The sequence below is a fragment of the Heteronotia binoei genome, chromosome 1 (genome assembly GCF_032191835.1).
Source record: "Heteronotia binoei isolate CCM8104 ecotype False Entrance Well chromosome 1, APGP_CSIRO_Hbin_v1, whole genome shotgun sequence".
In the NCBI taxonomy this organism is placed as follows: Eukaryota; Metazoa; Chordata; class Lepidosauria; order Squamata; family Gekkonidae; genus Heteronotia; species Heteronotia binoei.
The window spans coordinates 220,488,670-220,508,207 of NC_083223.1; the positions used below are offsets into that span (position 1 = coordinate 220,488,670).

General features: G+C 42.6%; 1 protein-coding gene across 1 annotated transcript in view; it reads left to right on the forward strand.

The window, feature by feature from the left end:
• Positions 1-19,538, forward strand: part of TTC7A (tetratricopeptide repeat domain 7A) — a 276,147-nt gene that overhangs the window by 17,764 nt on the left and 238,845 nt on the right. Inside the window, exons 2-5 of the mRNA XM_060247872.1 lie at positions 1,917-2,080; positions 5,088-5,256; positions 12,651-12,781; positions 14,860-14,984. Coding sequence (XP_060103855.1) covers positions 1,917-2,080; positions 5,088-5,256; positions 12,651-12,781; positions 14,860-14,984 — 589 coding nt within the window. The remainder of the gene's footprint in view (positions 1-1,916; positions 2,081-5,087; positions 5,257-12,650; positions 12,782-14,859; positions 14,985-19,538) is intronic.

Sequence of the window (19,538 nt, forward strand, 5' to 3'; positions counted from 1 at the left end):
CCCTTAATAACCATGCAAATTTCTGAAACTATCAACAAATAAAGGCTGTTTTTTCCCCATATATGAGAAACTCCAGCAGTTCTGGAATGACAAATGATCAGGCCCCATTGCCAAGATTTTAAAAGTTGGGGGGTATATATAAAAATCAGGGGGCACTTAGTGGATCCCCTCCCAGCCACTGCTGCTGTGACTCAGGGCGCCAGACCTTCTCTGGGGCACCCAACAGAAGGTCAGGGTGTGACAGCTGAAATCGCTAAACTAACAGAGCATGTTCAACTCAAAGGTAAACAGAAACATTCAGTGAACTTCCAGCTGAAATGGCTTCCATTTATTACTTTTATAAATTCTTGTGTTAAATTGACACCGATTCTTATGGGTCTTTTCTAATTGGATCTTATTGTATAATTATTGGAATTTTTAGTTGTACATATTGTTAGAATTATGTTATATACTTGTTCTTATTAAATTGTAACTCTATTTGCGTTTTCAGATGCTTTTTATAATAAAAAGGGGACTGTATAACAGACGATGTGTGACTTGTCCACCAGCAGTAGTTTGGAATTCCCTTTTTAAAGATGCTCATTGTACCATCTTACTGAGATCTGAAGGCTATATGTACTGATCTTCCTGGATTTTTTTGAAGGTTTTTATGATGGCTGAAGCAGTTGGTAGCTGACACTGTTTTTAGAACTCAAATCGCTTTTTGGCAGATTTTTGTATTTGTGTGTATGTTAGGATTGTTTTAATTTTTTATCTTTGCATTTTATTCGTTTGTAATATAATTTATCAGTTTGCTTGTAAGGTACCAGCAGACTGAGCAGGTGGGCCAGGAGATGGATACAAATGCTAATGTAAAGGTTCAAAATAAGTTTAAAAAATAAATTTATCTATGACATTTATAAACTGGCAGACATATTATATCAGTTACACCTAGGAGTGCCAGCCTCCAGGTGGGTCCTGGGAATCCCTCAGAATTACATGTCATCTCCAGACTACAGAAATCACTTCTCCTGGAGAAAATGGATGCTTTGGCAATGTATCCCACTGAGGTCCCTGTCCTCCCCAGGCTCCATCCTCAAATCTCCAGGAGTTTCCCAACCAGGACCTGGCAACTCTACCTTCTCCTTATCCCCCGCCTGTGGCCAGGGAAGGATCTGGTAACCCAAGTGGTTTACAAAATAAAAGTAATAGTAACATTCAAAGACATTAAAGCTCTGCTTTATAAAGCTAATCCCACCAATACCCCGATCCCTTGCTGGTGGCCAGGGAGGACCAGGCAACCTTAGTTACACCTGATGCCAGTAAAGTTTTTTCTAGTACAGTTGTCAGCACTGAACTCGTTCTCCATCCTTTTCACATTGCAAAGAAACTATGGAAATATATCAACTTATCTAAAGAGAAAACAAATTTTACTAACAATAAAATAATTTTAAAAGACCCAGTACATATTTGTTGTTCCTGTTGATGTCATGTCATTGGTCACTTGTGGTGGCCCTGTAGGGTTTTCAAGGCAAGAGACATTCAGAGGTGCTTTGCCATTATCTGCCTCCACGTCATGACCCTGATATTCCTTGGAAGTCTCCTATCCAAATACTAGCCAGGGCTGATCTTGCTTAGCTCTTGAGATCTGACAGGTTATCCAGGTCAGGGCTCCAGTGCATATAGCACTGACAAAATCTTCAAATGGTGATGGGAGGATTTCTTTAGAAAGCAAAATATTTTTTTAAAAAATCCACAGCATTGTGTAAGCCTGGTTGCTTCACTGGCTGCTAATATGGCACACTGTGTTAGAACTCCTTTATGCAAGGCAATGTTTATACAATGGACAAGGTCCTGTGTTTATCTTTGTGGCCTGCTATATATGGGAATGGGACACAGTGGGACTTCTCTTTATTCTTTATCTCCATGTCTTGCAGATGATTATGAGAATCTACTAGTTGCAGAGGCACTGCTGGAGCTATGCTTGAAAGAGAACCTTGCCAAAATAAAGGATGCCATTCCATTACAGGAAAAGAACGAGCCAAAAATGAGTGATGCCAAAAAGCACTTGACTGACATTCTAAACCGAGGGAAGTTACTGGTAAGCATGCTCAGTAGATGTAAAACATGAGCCATTTAAGATGCTGCTAAATGACATACAATTACAAAGCTCAGATACAAAATGTTGGAACCCATTAATCACAGCTGTCTCTTCTACATTAGCCCTGCGTTTCTTTAATGGCTCCAGTAAATATCCCATTTGTTTTCTCTCTGCAGTGTTTGTTGTGCAGAAAAAAATCCCTTCATTGGGATTTAATATATATTAAATGTGCATCATGATTCTATAAATCTGCTTTAGCTTTAGCAAAGGAAACAGAGGGACTCATGACCCTGCATTTAAAGTAGGATCCTCTGCTGTGGCCAGAATGACCTGCCAATGGCCTTATTGTCAGACACCATCCCATCTCCCGCTTCCCTCCTGTTAACTTACTGCAAGTGAATGTCCACATGGGAGTTTTGAGTACTCCTGTATCAGTTCCCATGCATATTCCTGCTGACTTATGCAGCAGACTGATTAAAAATTACCTGGCTGTGTGGACAGCCCACTGCATAAAGAAGAATGTTGCACAAAACCAGCCTTGTCAAATGTTACTACTACTACTGCTGCTGCTGCTACTACTACTTAAAAGGTAAAAAGGGTAGTCCCCTGTGCAAGCACCAGTCATTTTCAACTCTGGGGTGACGTTGCTTTCACAACATTTTCACAGCAGACTTTTTACAGGGTGGTTTGTCATTGCCTTCCCCAGTCATCTACACTTTCCCCCAGTAAGCTGGGTACTCATTTTACTGACCTCGGAAGGATGGAAGGCTGAGTCAACCTTGAGCCGGCTACCTGAACCAGCTTCTGCTGGGATCGAACTCAGGTCGTGAGCAGAAGGCTCCGACTGCAGTACTACAGCTTTACCACTCTGCACCACAGGGCTCTTACTACCACTACTACTACTAGTAATTAAATGTATAGTCTGCTCTTCTCCAAGGAGCTCAGGGTGGTTCACAACAGGTTAAAATACACAGAATAATTGGTTTCCATTTACAATAAAAACAAATACAATAAAATAAATGCTACCCATCTGATTGTACATACTGATGATAGGCTCTCATTATTGTTTCTCTAGTTCAAAGGGAAACAATTCTTGTAAATGTTTTATTTCTAATCACATGGAGCCTGTTATGTGCCACAAGTGAAGAGGCTAATTTCCAACTATCCTAAGCCTTTATACTCCAGATTATTTAATTTCTGGGGAATGGTATCCTTAGTTTGACACAGATGAATTAAACCAGGTATCTATCTGTGAAAGATCCAGCCATGCTCTTAGGATGACTTAAATATGATGCTGGTTACAAGCAAAGCACTTCACCCTCCAATAAACATTCTGCATAGCCGCTGGCATAGTTGTGTTCTTACTAAATATGCAAATTATGGTTGTATTTACTTGGACCAGAGTTCACTGGCATACTAATGCTTCATTTGTGCTAAGTTGTCCATCTAGTAAAAGCATTAAACAAGATGGTGGAGCTGTAGAATGCTTAAATGCATAAATGTTTTGCACTTAGCCAACATCACATTGAAACTGAACCTCAGACAAACCTGATACAAGGTTACACCTAAAAGCCCCTTCAGTGTCCTAGAGAGGTGGGTTGAGTTGTTACTCTCCTGCACCCATCCTTCTCTTTCTTTTCTGTGGAGACAGGTGAGATATCAAGAAACCAGTTTAAGTCAGTTTTTATACCATATGTGTGTGTAGGGGGGAGGTACTTGCATTGTGTAGAGGGTTGGACTACATGCCCCTGGAGGTCCCTTCCTACTTGTATGATTCTATGAAACTAATTCTTCTAAGCATCCTTTTATATTCCCAACCATTCTTTCAGGAAAGAAAAAACATAGTATGTTTGGCTTAAAAATAACTTGATTATATTCTTCTGCTTATGTTAAATGACCATATTTTGGAATTGGAATGAATTCAAAATTGCTAGTACATATGTAAAACTCATATTTAGTTTCCACAGTTTACTATTATCACAGAATCAGGCTTTATAATGCATATGCTTCGTAAGCTGAAGTGGTCTGGACACTGCCTACAGCAAAAAAATCCACTGAACAATGTAGTAGAGGGAGGATTATGGAACTGGAACACAGTGCAAACAAAAAACTGTCTAAGGCAGGGGTATCAAACTTATTTGTTATGATGGCCGGATCTGACATAAGTGGGACTTTGTGGGGCCGGGCCGGGCTATGAGTGTCATGAAATGTAATGCCAGGTAGTGGAGATATAAACTTTATAAAGGACACAGACAAACGCAATTAAAGATTTTTTTAAAAACTTTAAAACATGCTTATAACATTAGCACTCTTGCAATATTTTGTTTATTTGACAGTCTCTGATAACTGAAAACTCTTGCTCTGAGGAGCCTCAGTCAATAGAAGGAAGAGAGGCTTGGCTCAGTAGCTGTACTATGCAATGGAGAGAGCCTGGCAAAGCAAGCTCCCCCCTCCTCCCTTACTCCCCAAGGGAGGAGCCTCAGCCGATGGAGAAAATGAAGCTTTGCTCTGTAGCTCCTATGTGACTGAGCAAGCCTGCAAAGCAAGCTGTGATGCAGAAGGAAGCAAGGGAGAAGGAAGCAGATGACAGCTAGTTGTTCAGGGGCCTGATAGGACTCCTCTAGGGGCCTGATCCAGCCCTTGAACTGCATATTTGATACCTGTAGTGTAAGGCAACAAAAGCTGTCTGCCATATCATACCATAATGAAGAAAGGGGGTTATAAAGACAGGACATTACTAAAAATGGAGGTGAGATGCCTAGACTCCAATACTATCACTTATTAGCTTCAGTGGGGGACTGTAATCTCTGTGTTCAGGGGTGTGTGTGTCTTTCAAACGAATAGAGAACTCTGGGCTTCTGATAGTTCAGTGTACACATCAAACTCATAAGGGATTTGGATAGAGATACTTTGATTGTATTTAACTTTCACAACATAATTCATTCTAAAGCAATAGTTCTATGCTATGGCTCTGCCTTATTACTGAAAGTAACATTTACTCTTCCAGCCAAAAGATATGACAGAAGCAATGCTGATCCTAGCCAAGCTCCATTATGTTGAGGGCTCTTACCGGGACGCCATCAGCATGTATGCCAGAGCTGGTCTAGAAGATATTTCAGTCGTACAGAAGCCCTTGTATCTGCTTCGTATACTAACAGAAGCTTTTGTTATCAAAGGTAATGGGGATACATGCATTTGTTGGACTTAATTTTGTGTCTCATGGTGTAGTGGTAATTTGCAAAATCAACTTGCATTAATCCTCCTGTGCTCTGCCCTTTTTGAAGATGAAGGATATTTTTATTTGGTTTTGTATGGGAGCTATCTTGGTTTAAGCATTTCTGAAAATTCTTATACTCCTCTCTCTCTCTCTCTCTCTCTCTCTCTCTCTCTCTCTCTCTCTCTCTCTAATCTTAATCCATAAATTGTGCAAATGCTTTGTTATAAATAAATAAAATAAATATAAGAAGTCTGAAAATAATATGTATTTTATGCTTAAAATTAATTCCTGGGGGTGGGGGAGGGGGGAATATAATGTAAGAAGTGGTCCTGAGAATGAGCTGTATTCTAGTATCTCTTTATGTGATGTAGCAAGGTCTGGTCTTGCATACATCTCTATACATATAGATGGAAATCAGTAGGTAATCGAATCACCTCCTCCCCATCTAGCAAATTCTATATTTAAGGCATTTTGGCCAGCTTTTTCTTGAAAACCACCAAGGAAGGAAATTCCATCAATTCCCTGGGGTAGTTTATTCTCTTGCTGAAATATTGGGTGCATTTTGCAACTGAATTTTTACTGAAATAAGAAAAGCAAAAATCCAGTTGCAAAATGCATTATTTAATGTAGTGTGAATGCACATGTTGTTTTAGAGAGGATATTTAACTTCAATTTATCTCCCTATAATTTTAACCATTGCCTCCTATCCCTCCCTTGTGGATAGAGCTGAACAATCGCTCTCCTCCCCTCCCTTTGGACATCCTTTGTAAACATTTGAAGCTCTCTGCACTTTTCTCTAGGCTGCAGGTAATGAACCTTTTCAGTTGTCCTCCTTGGATGCTGTTACCCTCATAAGTTCTAGAATCCTTTCTGGCTTGTGGAAAAAATTACTTGAGACAATAGATAGTGGCTTCAGACAGTACAGAGTGGGAGTGGTACTAATACTTCTTCATCCTTGAAAATGGTGTTTCTCTCAGGCAGCCTAAAATGACACTCATCTTTTTGTCAAGTTATCTCATTGTTGGCTGCTAGAGCCCCTAACCTTCCTCCAAAATGTTTAGCCAGTTGCTTTAAGCATCATATTCTTCTTTTCTTTGCATAATACTTTCTTCCACTTTAGACATCTTGGTTAAAAATATTCTCTCCAATGTATATAATTTTGGAGAGGATCTGGGTGCTTAAGTGTGTGTTTGTGTGTGTGTGTGGTGGGTTGATCAACTGCTTCTCTGGAGAAACTTTTTAAAAAGCCTCTTGTGATCTTCATTTTCTGTTTGCTTTCAGTGCTTTTTAGAGACATTGCTAAAATATTGCTATCTATCTACTGCTTTTCTACTCCTTTTCAGCATGTCCACCAGCTTATTAGGTGAATGAGAGCTCTGTGATGATCAGATACCTTCAACTGGTATGTAAAGATCAAAGCTGAAATCTACAAATATCACTGGAAGTACTCCATTAGTGCACTGACTTTCTTGTGTTTTCATCTCAAACCATCATAGCTTTGTGCTTTTGATGTACTAGATAGTCCTGCTCTTCTGGCTTTCAGGGTGTGTTCTCTCTTGGGGTCTGGTAAGCAGCTGTGATTGCAAGTTCCTTTTATAGAGCTCTGTCTGAAGTAGCATCACACCTAAGCCTGCTAATTTAGAAAGGTATAACACAGTTTATAAATGCTGCTTAGAATGGCACCGTCCAGCTCTTAACTATGTAGCTGGTCTAGTGTTAGGACTACACTTAAAACAGAGTTAGGCACAGCCATCACAGCAGCCCAAACCATTCTCACCCACTGCTTCTAGATTTTTAAGAGATACATGCTCTTGTGTACACTTGCATATATGCTCCATTGTACAGAAAGTAATATGAGAACCAGCCCTTCAGCTTAGTGTCTAGTTGGCTCAGCTCAGGCTGGCAGCAGACAGTAGTGCTCGAAATGGCAGGATAGGGCTATTGTTTCCTACAAGATACAGATCCACATCTTCTGTTCCAATGTGGCTTTTGAACAAGGAGGCTTTGCAGTTTATGAAGTGTTTTAAAAAAGCCCTGTAAAATCTGGAGGGACAAATGGGCATACTGCTGACAGTAATGCATACTTCTATCATACTGTTTTCAAGTCCCTGGAGAAGGGGGGGGGGAGTGTCATCTGTCTCCAGACATATGTGCAGTCTCTCAACTGAAATTTGTCTGATGGAAATCTTTTGATTGATTTAAGAAATGTTAATATTTTATGCTTTTTTATTATTCTTTTACAACCCCCCCCCCAAGTATTTACTGTCCCTGTGTTGTTTGTAGTTTATGTCAGAAAGCAAGGCCAGTTTCACATTTTTGGACAGGCTTGTGAATTAACAAGTGGGGTAAGACAGCATGAATGGGCAGGAGAGTTGTATGCAGGTAGGGTGTGTGTGCTGTGGGCCCTTGTGAAAACTGTAGGCCTTGCTGATGGTGGTGTTGGAGGCATACATTCTGTTAGTGGTAAAGGATTCAAGGCTGCCTAAAGTAGAGTTCCATTTATTGAGGGATAGACATGCAGACACTTTGTTATACATATACTTAGTTTATTCATCCTGAAGAAGAGGAAGAGGAACTATTAGATGTTTCTTACAGACACATATCTCACAATACCTCAGAGTTGCATGTCATCCTTTTGGGCTTCTCAGCTGTTTGCTTAATGGGTCATAAAACATGTACCAATCTCTTGATCAATAAGTCATAAAATGTGTAAAAGCATTTGTTTAGCTGGGAGATCTTTGCAAACAACTCCAAACTCCTAACTTCTGAATTCCTAGATTTCTGCTGAAATAACTGGTTTTTACTTGCTTTGTAAGAAGTTAGCTGCAGATTATGTCCAAGTAAGGTCAGATCAGCAACAGGTGAACATATTGCCAGGTGGCAAAGCCTGAAGTTTGTGGGACCCATTGCCCCATCCACCCCACTAGAATAGTGCCTACTGTGGACAAAAAAAGGATGCTAACATGTATACTGAGCATGGCTTAATGCCTGTTGATGGGAATGCCACCTTCCAGGTTGAACCTGGGGACCCCCTGGAATTACAGATCATCTCCAGACTACAGAGATCAGTTTCCCTGGAGAACATGGATGCTTTGGGGCTTGACTCTGTGGCATTATACCTCTATGTCCTCCTCAGGCTCCATCCCCAAATCTCCTGGAGTTTCCTAACCCAGATCTTGCAACCCTACTCCCTATCCCCTGCTGGTGACCTGGCAACCCTAACTGTTGAGCTTGTTTAGAAGAATATTTTCTACATTAGCCTGGCTTTGGTTGCTTCTCTGAAGACCCTGAGATATCTCCTGGGGAGCTGACCAGGGAAGCAAACAAGCAGTGCAAAAAACAGCTGATCTCTAGGGAGAGACACAGATGCTTGAGGTTCTTATAGAAAGAAAACTCACTTCCTTAAACAGTTTTGTTTACTAATGTGACTCAAACTGCAGTGTTGTCAAGGCCTTAATATAGGTGTCTAAGGATGTGGAGAAACCATTTCCTTTCTGATAGATACAGGGAGCTAAACAGCCTCCTGATGACTTGAAGGAAAAAGGAGAGATGCTTGGTCATGAGCAGTTGTCCCAATTTTGTTGTGCAAGGGGGGAAAACTGACTGCTTTGCCTCTTTTCTTCATGTTGGCCTTCTTTTTCTGACATCCCCCATTTTGACAACATTAGATGAGCGGTGGGGTTTCAGTTCAGAACCATCTTTCTCTTTCTTGGTTTCTGCTGCTACTGATTCCCATGCCAGGAGTTCTAGTAATCAGTGTTTCCTTTAAGCTGAGTTAGTGTGAGCTAGCTCACAGTTTTTTAGCCTCTGGCTCACACATTTTTGTCTCAGCTCAGGAAGGATGGCTCCAGAGCAAACTAATTTATGCAGAAGCCAAATTGCTTTCTCACAACTTTAATGCCAGTAGCTCACGAAGTGGAATTTTTGCTCACAAGACTTAGGGTTGCCAAGTCCAATTCAATAAATATCTGGGGACTTTGGGGGTGGAGCCAGGAGACATTGGGGGTGGAGCCAAGAACAAGGATGTGACAAGCATAATTGAACTCCAAGGGTGTTCTGGCCATCACATTTAAAGGGACAGCACACCTTTTAAAATGTCTTCCTTCCATAGGAAATAATGAAGGATAGGGGCACCTTCTTTTGGGGCTCATAGAATTGGACCCCCTGATCCAATTGTTTTGAAACTTGGGGGGGAACTTTGGGGAGAGGCACTAGATACTATACTGAAAATTTGGTGCCTCTACTGCAAAAAGCAACTCCCCCAGAGCCCCCAAAATTTCCAGATCAATTCCCCATTATACCCTATGAGAATCGATCTCCACATAGGAAATAATGAAGTGCTCAGCAGACGTTTCCCTCCCCGCCTCTGGGGGCAGGGCTTCCCCCCGCCGGCCAACTGACTGGGAGTTGGAAGGAGCCTGGGAAAGCGGAAGAACCCCCGCTGGGACCTGGGGATTAACAAGCCTAATAAGACTCCACAGCTTAGAGGGAACATTGCTAGTAATAGGGACTGGGATACAGTTTATCCTCCTCTGCACTCAGGAATAAATAGCATCTTGCTTTGGGTGGAAGAGGTATCCCCAGAGGATCAGTGTGATGTGGTGGAGGCCAGGAATTGCTAAGGCCTGGTCTAGACATGCAGCTGAGATGGTGGTAGAATTCTGAGGTGGAGGAATGGGCTGCATCACGTCAGATGGAAAAATGGGAGGGTTGAATCATATTTTAATGTTTCTCCATGGTAAAAACTCCCTACAAATAAAACAAATGCTTATCAGCAGAATAATAAGAAGAGAAGAGATTGGATTTATACCCCTCCCTTCACATGGAGTCTCAGAGTGGCTTATAATCTCATTTCCCTCCCCCTCCCCACAACAGACACCCTGTGAGGTAGGTGGGGTCAAGAGACCTCTCCCAAGACTGCTCTTGAGAGGAACAGCTCTGAGAGATATGACTGACTCACGGTCATACCAGCAGGCACAGGTGGAGAAGTGGGAATCAAACAGAGTTCTTCTAGATAAGAGTCCACACACTTTACCACTACACCAGTTGGCTCTCCCCCTCTCTGCTGTACTCCTCATTCCTTGCTAATTTTCTACTTACAGGGTATTATTGATAGAGGGGAATATGGAGAAATTGCAGTCTGAAGTGGTACAGTTCACTCTATCACCTCAGCACTCTGTCAGCCTTTTAGTACCTTGTGCTGCTGCATGGGTAGGCCAGGCTTGATCAGCCTGGTGCAGGAGATGAGTCATGACTCCCTAAGGGCAAGTTCAGCTGGTGGGTGCTTTCCTGAGTCAACTGGGGCCACCAGGATGGGGCCACCAGAAAGAAGGTCTTCATCTTGGTAGATGCCAGGTGAACATACTGGGAGCCTGGTACTATAAGCAGGTTGTGGGTCAAAGAACACAAATTTGAGGGAGAAACATGTCAGAAGAGGTGGTCCAGCAGGTATGAAGCTCCCAGGCTGTTCAGGGCTTTAAAAGTAATCATTAGCACCTTGAATTTAATCTGGAACTCAATCAGCAGCCAGTGCAGCTGTTTCAAAACAGGACAGATATGATCTCTCCAAAGAGAACCTGTCAGCAGTCTTGCTGCTGCATTCTGTCCTGCCTGTAATTTCTGGAGCACCCTCAGGGGAAGCCCTACGTAGAGAACATTACAGTAGTCTAGGTGGGAGGTGACTGTGGCATGGGTTTCTGTGGATGAGCATAAATCTGCTCACTGCCCCTTGTAGAGGGGGGTAATGAAACTCAAACTGAGCTTCAGAAGGAAATGATCTGACCATGGCACTGGCTCAACATGAACTGGATTGAAACAATCTTGGAAAGGCCTAATGCATCATGGCAGACATAAAGTCCAAAGTGGCTCCAATGAGAATGGTATCTGCATGGATACTGAAATCCTCCAAAACCACCAGTTAGAGATCACCTCTGCCAGCTTCAGCAGGGTATCAGGTGTGCTGGGTGGATTGTAAGCCATCAAGATAACCAGTTTCCCCCAACAACCCACACAAGGCCCACACATTCAATACCAGTTATCTCTGGGGTAGAAATCTTCCAGAAGGAAAAACCATATTGGATAAGAATTGCAACTCCACCTCCCCGTCTTTCAATTCGAGGCTGATGTAGGACTGAGAAACTGAGCAGAGCCAGCTGAGAGAAAATGTCTCAAACCCTCCCCCTCCCCAGGTCTTCGTCAAGCAGGCAAAGTCTAAGTTACCACACAGAAAATAGCCCCAAGTGCAGTGGTTTTATTATGTATTGAGCTGGCATTGCACAACATCAAGGATTAAGAGGAAGTTACAGCAGAGACCAGCATACAGTCACCCCTGTGGAGGGGATGGAGATTAGAAGGACAACAAGCATATCCATAAAGTTCTTATAACTGCAGTCCTCCCACCACTGTATCTTCCTACTGAAAGGACGGAGATGCCTGAACCCCAGTGATATTATATGGTAAGGCCATGATGCTAAAGCCTCAAATTCAGTTCAAAACAAACAAACAAACCTGGCTGGGAGCAATAGATTGGTAATCTATTTCCAGGCCAAAAAACACTATCAGTAAGAGAAAACATCCCACTACAGCTAATTTGAAAAAAAAGGAGAATTCACTTACATAAGGTAAATCAGTGGCAAAGTAGTTAATAATAACAATAACACCAACTAACTGCTAACTAGTTACAAATGTCTGGCAGTTGGCCATATGTCTGACTGGCAGAAAAACCAGACAATATACAAGGCTACCAAATTAAAACAACCCCCCCACTGCCCGTCAGAACTAGGAGGACAAAAAGCTTTGGCAAAGAACAGGCAAAGATAAGAAGTCGAAGGACCAACTAGTCAACATGGCTGCAGAGCAACTAGATAATCAACATAACTTACAGAAGTACATGCCTGCTCTGCAGGGTTTGCACAAAGGGCTGTGACCCTTTGTGCACTACCATGACACATGCCAACAGTGCTGCCATAGGCTGGTGGTATGGGCTTTATAGAACTAGAAACTCACTTTTCTGTTTAAGAACCAATGGGCAGTGCGATCACAAAAGCAGAATTCATGCAACCCTCCTGCTGGAAGCAGACGTTTTTTCAATGACATTCATCCAGGGGTAGAGGGAATATGCTTTAGCTGAAGTTTCAGGACAGGGAGAAAGGGACGAGTGAATGGCTATATAAGGCCTTGTGTGGGCAGCCTGGGAAGCTCTGGGCTGTGTATGTCTATACTCTCTCACACACGTACATGTATGTCATGAGAAGGGTAGGTGGAGGTAATACAATGTGATCCATTAAGAAGGATCTGTTTTGTTTTGTTTTTAGTTTGACTTTCTTTAATATGTTGCTGTTGCTGTTCTCATAGGATTGTCCCTGGAGCGTTCCCCAAATTCTATTGCTTCCCGGACGCGGCTGTCAGAAAGGGAGGAGGAAATCATGGCATGTTTTGAAAAGGCATGTGTGATTGCTCAAGTATTCTTACAGGAACTTGAGAAGGTAAATGGAAACTTACTTGAAATGCTCCTTTTGCACTTGCTGAAATTAGGGGGAGGGCAGGATCACTTCAGGATTCCTGAAAATGTGGATACAACAGAAAAATTCTTTTCATTCTTCACTTTCATGTAATGTTCTGTCCTGTGGTTAATAGCATGTTGCTGCCCCTGAATCTACAGAGTAAGTGTTCTCCATTTTGCATTAATAACTGCTTCAAATGCAGAGGCTTTCACTAGGGTTGCTGGCACAAAGCTGATGGGAGACTCACTGATGGGGGTGGCCTCCTCCCTGGCAATGTACTGATGTTGCTGGACCCAATAACATCACTTCTCATGAGACTGGAATGGACATCACTATGTCAGTGGCAATGCTCTAGCATTCTGCCTAAACTCCATGGTGCCGACATCAGTGGACATGATGACATTGCATGTGGTGTGACTTGAAGAACCATCGTTGCATCTTGGGCAATGCTCTAGCATTTGCTCTCCCCCATTCACCCTTTTTTCTCCCACTGCCCAGCTGAGTAGTGAGGGGAACAGCATTTGCATTTGCGATGGAGTGTTTACACAGGAATTTTCTGCATGTTTTCCATCAATCACTATTTTTCCTACACCTTTTCCTCCTCTGCATGGAGAGATGGCTTTTTGACAGCTTTTGAAAAAACTGGTAATTGCTATAATGTTATAGTGCTACAGCAATTGCCACTTTTTAAAAAAAGATCTGTAAAAAGCCTTCTGGTGGTATGGCATGAAGAATGGCAGCCCTGAGGAGCTGTTGAAAGGAAAATGGTGCTGATGTGGGCAGGGCCTTCAAAATGCACACCTTTTCAACCAGGCAGTATGCTAACTTGCTGGAACTGTGTTCTTTCCAAAAAAGATCATTGTGAAGAAAGTTTGAGAAAGAGCATATTGAAGATGGGGAAGACGTGGGAAGGGGACAATTAAAGGATGCTTATGTGTAAATGCTGCAAACTTTAGTGCTTCAAATTGGAAGGTAAAACAGAGAAAAACCTCTATGTGGATGCATCCATATTTATGTTTCATTATTGGGCTGATATGTCCAATAATTGATACGTATTGATTTAGCAAATTCATGTCCAATAATTGAAATGTATTGATTTAGCAAATTCATGTCCAATAATTGATATGTATTTATTCAGCAAATTCCTTTGGCACACATGGATTTGCATAATTGACTTCTTTCATGGGCACTGTGCGATAGGTTAGGCTGACAGATGACATGTGGTCCAAGATCGGCACTGTAGCTTTATGGCTTAGTGTCAATTGGAATGAAACCCTGCCAATGTGAATTTGCAAAATTTCCACATATTCTCTTCTGGTGGTTATGGGATTTAGGGATTTTAGACAGAGTGTAAAAACTTTGAATCTGGCAAGTCCTGTTGTATCTATTCTTTAGAATGAAATCTTAATTCTTAAAAAGTGTTTTGCAGAGCTGCTTTTCAGAACCCCAAATATCCAGCATTCCAAAAGTAATTGTAACTTTTGAAAAAATAACACCATATTCCATTTGCCTGGTTCTGTAACTGTGTGACGTTTCTTTTCATTCTGTTTTATGCAGATTCAAATTGGCATTTATGGATAATAAATAGAGTTTATAAACACATGGCGCTGTCATCTAACCTGCCAGCTTGTGATGCGCCAAACTGAAGACTGCCCATAACCCTTATACGATAGCTACTCAGATGCTCGACAATCCTGTTTTTCCTTCCCAGTCCTCATCAGGCAGCAGAACAGGGCATAGTCAAGACTCTGGTGGGCCATTTGTCACAAATCATGCTGGGCTGGTCTGTAACTTGTAGCCAGAAGTGTGGGAAATGTTTCTGATAAATGCAGGCATCTTCCCTGACTGACTCCTGTGAAGGAAATAGAAAAATGGGCAAGGCAAAAAAATAAAATGGACAGTTCAGCACAATTTTCCATTTTTCTTTGTTTGTTCCGTTTCCTAACTATGACACATTTTCTCTCTCCTTTTCATGAGAAAAAACAAGATTCAATTTTAACCAAATTGCTGTTACTACTGTTCTGTAACAATAATGCCTCATTTTCTCCTCCATCCACTAGAGCTTCAGCAGCAGCACACATTCGAGAGGCATCAAAGGTGGTCATGCATCATCTTTGGACTTTGAACTTCCTTACTTCTTGGAAGCAGCCCTGCAGAGCTCCTATGTGGCTCACTTAAAAAGGGGGTACGTGGATACAACTTGTCAAAAATTCCAAATGATTCATGTGACTTGCAAGACTGATCTATTGGTCCACTGTGTGAAAGCAACTAGAGATAAGAACCCTAAAGTTTTGCAGGAAGTAGCATGTACTCTGGGTAACATTAACTCACAGGTACAGAAGGAAACAAAACTTCAGGGTGCATAAAACATGGATTCCAGTGTCCCTACACCAGGGGTGTTGAACATACAGGTTGAATCAGGCTCCCGGAGGGCTCCTATCAGGCCCTTGAGCAATTGGCTTTCATCTGCTTCCTTCTCCCTCTGCCTTGCTTCCTTCTGCATAACAGTTTGCTTTGCAAGGCTTACTCAATTGGAGTAAGCAAAGCTTACTCAGGAGCTACAGAGCAAAACCTCTATTTTCTCCATTGTCTGAGGCTCTCCCTTGGGGAGGAATGGGGGGAGGCAGAGTTTGTTTTTCCAGGCTCTCTCAGTTGCACAGCAGAGCTACTGAGCCAGGCCTCTCTTCCTTCTATTGGCTGAGGCTCCCCCCATCCCCTGGGGAAGGAAAGAAAGAGCAGTTCCTTTGCCCAGTTCCTTGGATCCCATGGGAGAAATACAAAGAAGGCATCTTTAAAACCAGTGAGTGCTAGCGTTTTAAGCATGTTTTAAGTTTTTTAAAATATATGTTTGGGTTTGTCTGTGTTCTTTTTTAAAATTTATATCTCTGCTACCTAATCTTAAATATGTACACACATGGCCCGGCCCGACGTGTCTCAGTCCAACCTTACATGGCCCGGCCCAACAAGGTCTCATTTATGTCAGATCCAGCCCTCATAACAAATGAGTTCAACACCCCTACCCTACACTAATGCGCAAAGTATGGGAAACAGATAGGAGAAACTGGAAGTCCTAATACAAGAAGGGAACTATGACCTAATAGGCATTACTGAAACTTGGTGGGATGACACTCACTATTGGAATATTAGGATTGAGAGGTACAATTTATTAAAAGGGACAGATGAATAAGGAAGGGTGGAGGCATATGTGAAGGAGGTATATATTTGTGAGGAAATTCATGTATCTGAGTATAGCAATTCAGTTGAGAGTCTCTGGGTAAAAATAAAAGGATTAAGAAATAATTGTGATATTATGGTAGGGGTTTGCTATAGACCACCAAGCCAGGATGAGAGACTTGGATGAGATACTCCTACAACAGACTGTAAAGTTCTCAAAGAGAAGGCACACAGTGGTCATGGGAGATTTCAGTTACCCAGACATCTGTTGGAAGCCCAACTCTGCTAAAAATGAAAAGTCAAATAAATTCCTGACTTGTCTTGCTGACAATGTCATTTTTCAGAATGTAGAGAAGGAAACAAGGGGATATGCTATCTTGGACTTGATTCTCACTAACAGGGAAGAACTGGTTGATGAGGTGAAAGTAGTGGGCTCCATGGGTAGTAGTGAACCATGTGATTTTGGAATTTATAATCTTGGGGAAGGGAAAAGCTGTATGTAGTCAGACATATAAGTGGGACTTCAGGAAAACATATTTTGACAAACTTAGAGTGAAGCTGGGTAAAATCCCATGGTCTGAAATACTTAAGGAGAAGGGAGTTCAAGAGGGGTGGGAGTTTCTTAAAAGTGAAATATTAAAGACACAATCACAAATGATTCCTATGAGAAGGAAAAATGGGAAGATCTTAAAGAAGCCAAGGTGGCTCCATAAACAGCTCTCTAAAGACTTGAGAAATAAAAAAAGACTCATTTAGGTAATGGAAGGAGGGTCTTATAACCAAGGATGAATATAAATAAATAACCAGTGCTTGTAGAGAAAGAGTTAAGAAAGCAAAAGCTCAGCATGAACTTAGGCTAGCATGAGATGCTAAAAACAACAAAAAGGGTTCTTTTCTTATGTCTCTCTCTCGGCTTGGCTTCGCGAACGAAGATTTAAGAAGGGTGCAATAGTCCACGTTTGCTGCAGGCTCGCTGGTGGCTGACAAGACCAATGTGGGACAGGCAGGTCCGGCCACAGCGGCTGCAGGGAAAAGTCTGATTTAGGGTTGGTCCTGTAGCAGTGCGATTCTTCCTCAATCTCCTTTTGTCCTCAAGACCAGCTATGCGTGCGTTCTCAAAGGAAGAGACAGCCTGGTGGATGGTGTGCCTCCATGCTTTGCGATCTGAGGCTAGGTCAGACCACTGGTGATGGTTGATGTGACAGGTGCTAAGGGATTTCTTCAAGGAGTCCTTGTACCTCTTCTTTGGTGCCCCTCTATTTCGATGACCGGTGGAGAGTTCGCCATACAGGGCAATCTTGGGAAGGCGGTGGTTTTCCATCCTAGAAATATGCCCTGCCCAGCGCAGCTGCGTCTTCAACAGCAGTGCCTCAATGCTGGTAACCTCCACCCGCTTGAGGACTTCAGTGTTGGTCACAAAGTCACTCCAGTGGATGTTGAGGATGGTGCGAAGGCAGCGCTGATGAAAGCGCTCAAGGAGTCGCAGGTGATGACGGTATAAAACCCACGATTAGTGTGTGTGGATATACCCTTCAGGCCTGCGCAGAGGAATTTTTTAGGTGAAGCGCAGTGTGCACGGTACTGGCTCCACCCTTTCACCTGGGGGTCATCTGCCATGGCCCAGTAAGCCGGGACGCCGGCAGTGAGTCCTCCAGGTGGTAGGTGTTACATTAACGAGCTCTATCTGCCCGGGTTTGATGTTAGAGTTTTCCTTCTCTTAGGCTGGCGAGGTTGGTGGGTCCAGCCTGCCCATCCGGTTATACCGCCGGACATTCGGTCGCACCATGACGTAGCAAACTCTGTGAAAACGGGGGGGACCAGCGAGAAGGTGTTGCTACGGATGCAGTAATGCAGGAGAGGCCATTGCAGTGACCATCTGCCAGGCATAGCCAGACAGTGACCACGCGGCGTTCACTACACCGGGAGAGGAGAGGCTATGTATTGCGCATGCACTTTCCCTGGGGGGGTAGGATTCCCAGAGGGAGCCCACCCCCCACCCCTCCCTTTTTCTTTTTCTTATGTACTATTAGAAAAAGAACAACATGGTAGGCCCCTTGCAGGGTCTGGAAAGTTAAATTGTAACAGGTGATGAAAAGAGGGCAGAACTGCTTGACTCCTACTTTTCCTTAGTTCTCTTGTGAGGGAAACGGTGCTCAACATGGCAAAAACGGAATATATGATAAGGGATGGGAATTGCAACCTAGGATCAGCATAGTGGTAGTACATAAACACCTAGTTTCTTTAAATGAAACTAAGTCCTCAGGGCCAGATGAACTGCACCCAAGGGTACTAAAAGAACTTGCAGATGTAATTTCTGAGCCTCTCTCCATTATATTTGAGAATTCTTGGAGAACAGATGAGGTGCCAGAAGACTGGAGGTGGGAAAATGTTTTCACCATCTTCAAGAAGGGGAAAAAGGAAGATCTGGGTAACCACAGACCTGTCAGGTTTACATCTATACCTGGAAAAGTTTTAGAGCAAACAATCAGTCAGTCCTTGAGCATTTAAAAAATATGGTTGTGATTACTAAGAACTAGCATGGGTTTCTCAAGAACAAATCATGTCAGACTAACCTGATCTCCTTTGCTGAGAAAGTTACTACCTTGCTGTATCAGGGGAATGCTGTAGACATATTTTATCTTGATTTCAGTAAGGCTTTTGGTAAGGTTCCACATGATATTCTTGTTGACAAGTTGATAAAATGTGGCTTGGATCCTGTTATTGTTAGGTGGATCTATAATGGATTTACAGATTGCACCCAAAGAGTGCTTGTGAATGGTTCCTCATCCTCTTGGAGAGGAGTGACAAGTGGAGTACCCCAAGGATCTGTCCTGGGGCCTGTTTTGTTCAACATCTTTATAAATGATTTGGATGAAGGAATAGAGGGAACGCTTATTAAATTTGCAGATGATACCAAAATGGGGGTGGCTAGCAACTATGGTAGAAGACAGAGACAGGATACAGGATCATCTCACCAGGCTGGAAAACTGGGCTAAAAAAATAAAATGAATTTTAACAGGGATAACTGTAAAGTTTTGCATTTTGGTAGGAAAAATGCAATGCATAATTATAGGATGGGCGGGACTTGTCTTGGCAGTAGTATGTGCATAAAGGATCTAGGGTTCTTAGTGGACCATACACTGAACATGAGTCAGCAGTGTGATCCGGTGGCTAAAAAGGCAATGGAATTTTGGGCTATATCAATGCATGAAGTGATAGTTTTGCTTTACTCTGCTCTGATTAGACCTCACCTAGAGTATTGCAGATTTCGGAGGATGGTAGAAGTCAGGAAGGCCTGGCGTATCTTTGTCCATGGGGTCGCAAAGAGTTGGTTGGACTCGACTGTGTGACTGAACAACAACAAAGAGTATTGTGTTCAGTTTTGGGTACCACAATTTAAGAAGGATATAGACAAGCTCGAACATGTCCAGAGGAGGGCAATGAAGATGGTGAGGGGTCTGAAGACCAGATCATATGAAGAAAGGCTGAAGTAGCTGGGTATGTTTAGCCTGGGGAGGAGACAACTGAGAGGTAATATAATCACCATCTTCAAGTACTTGAAGGG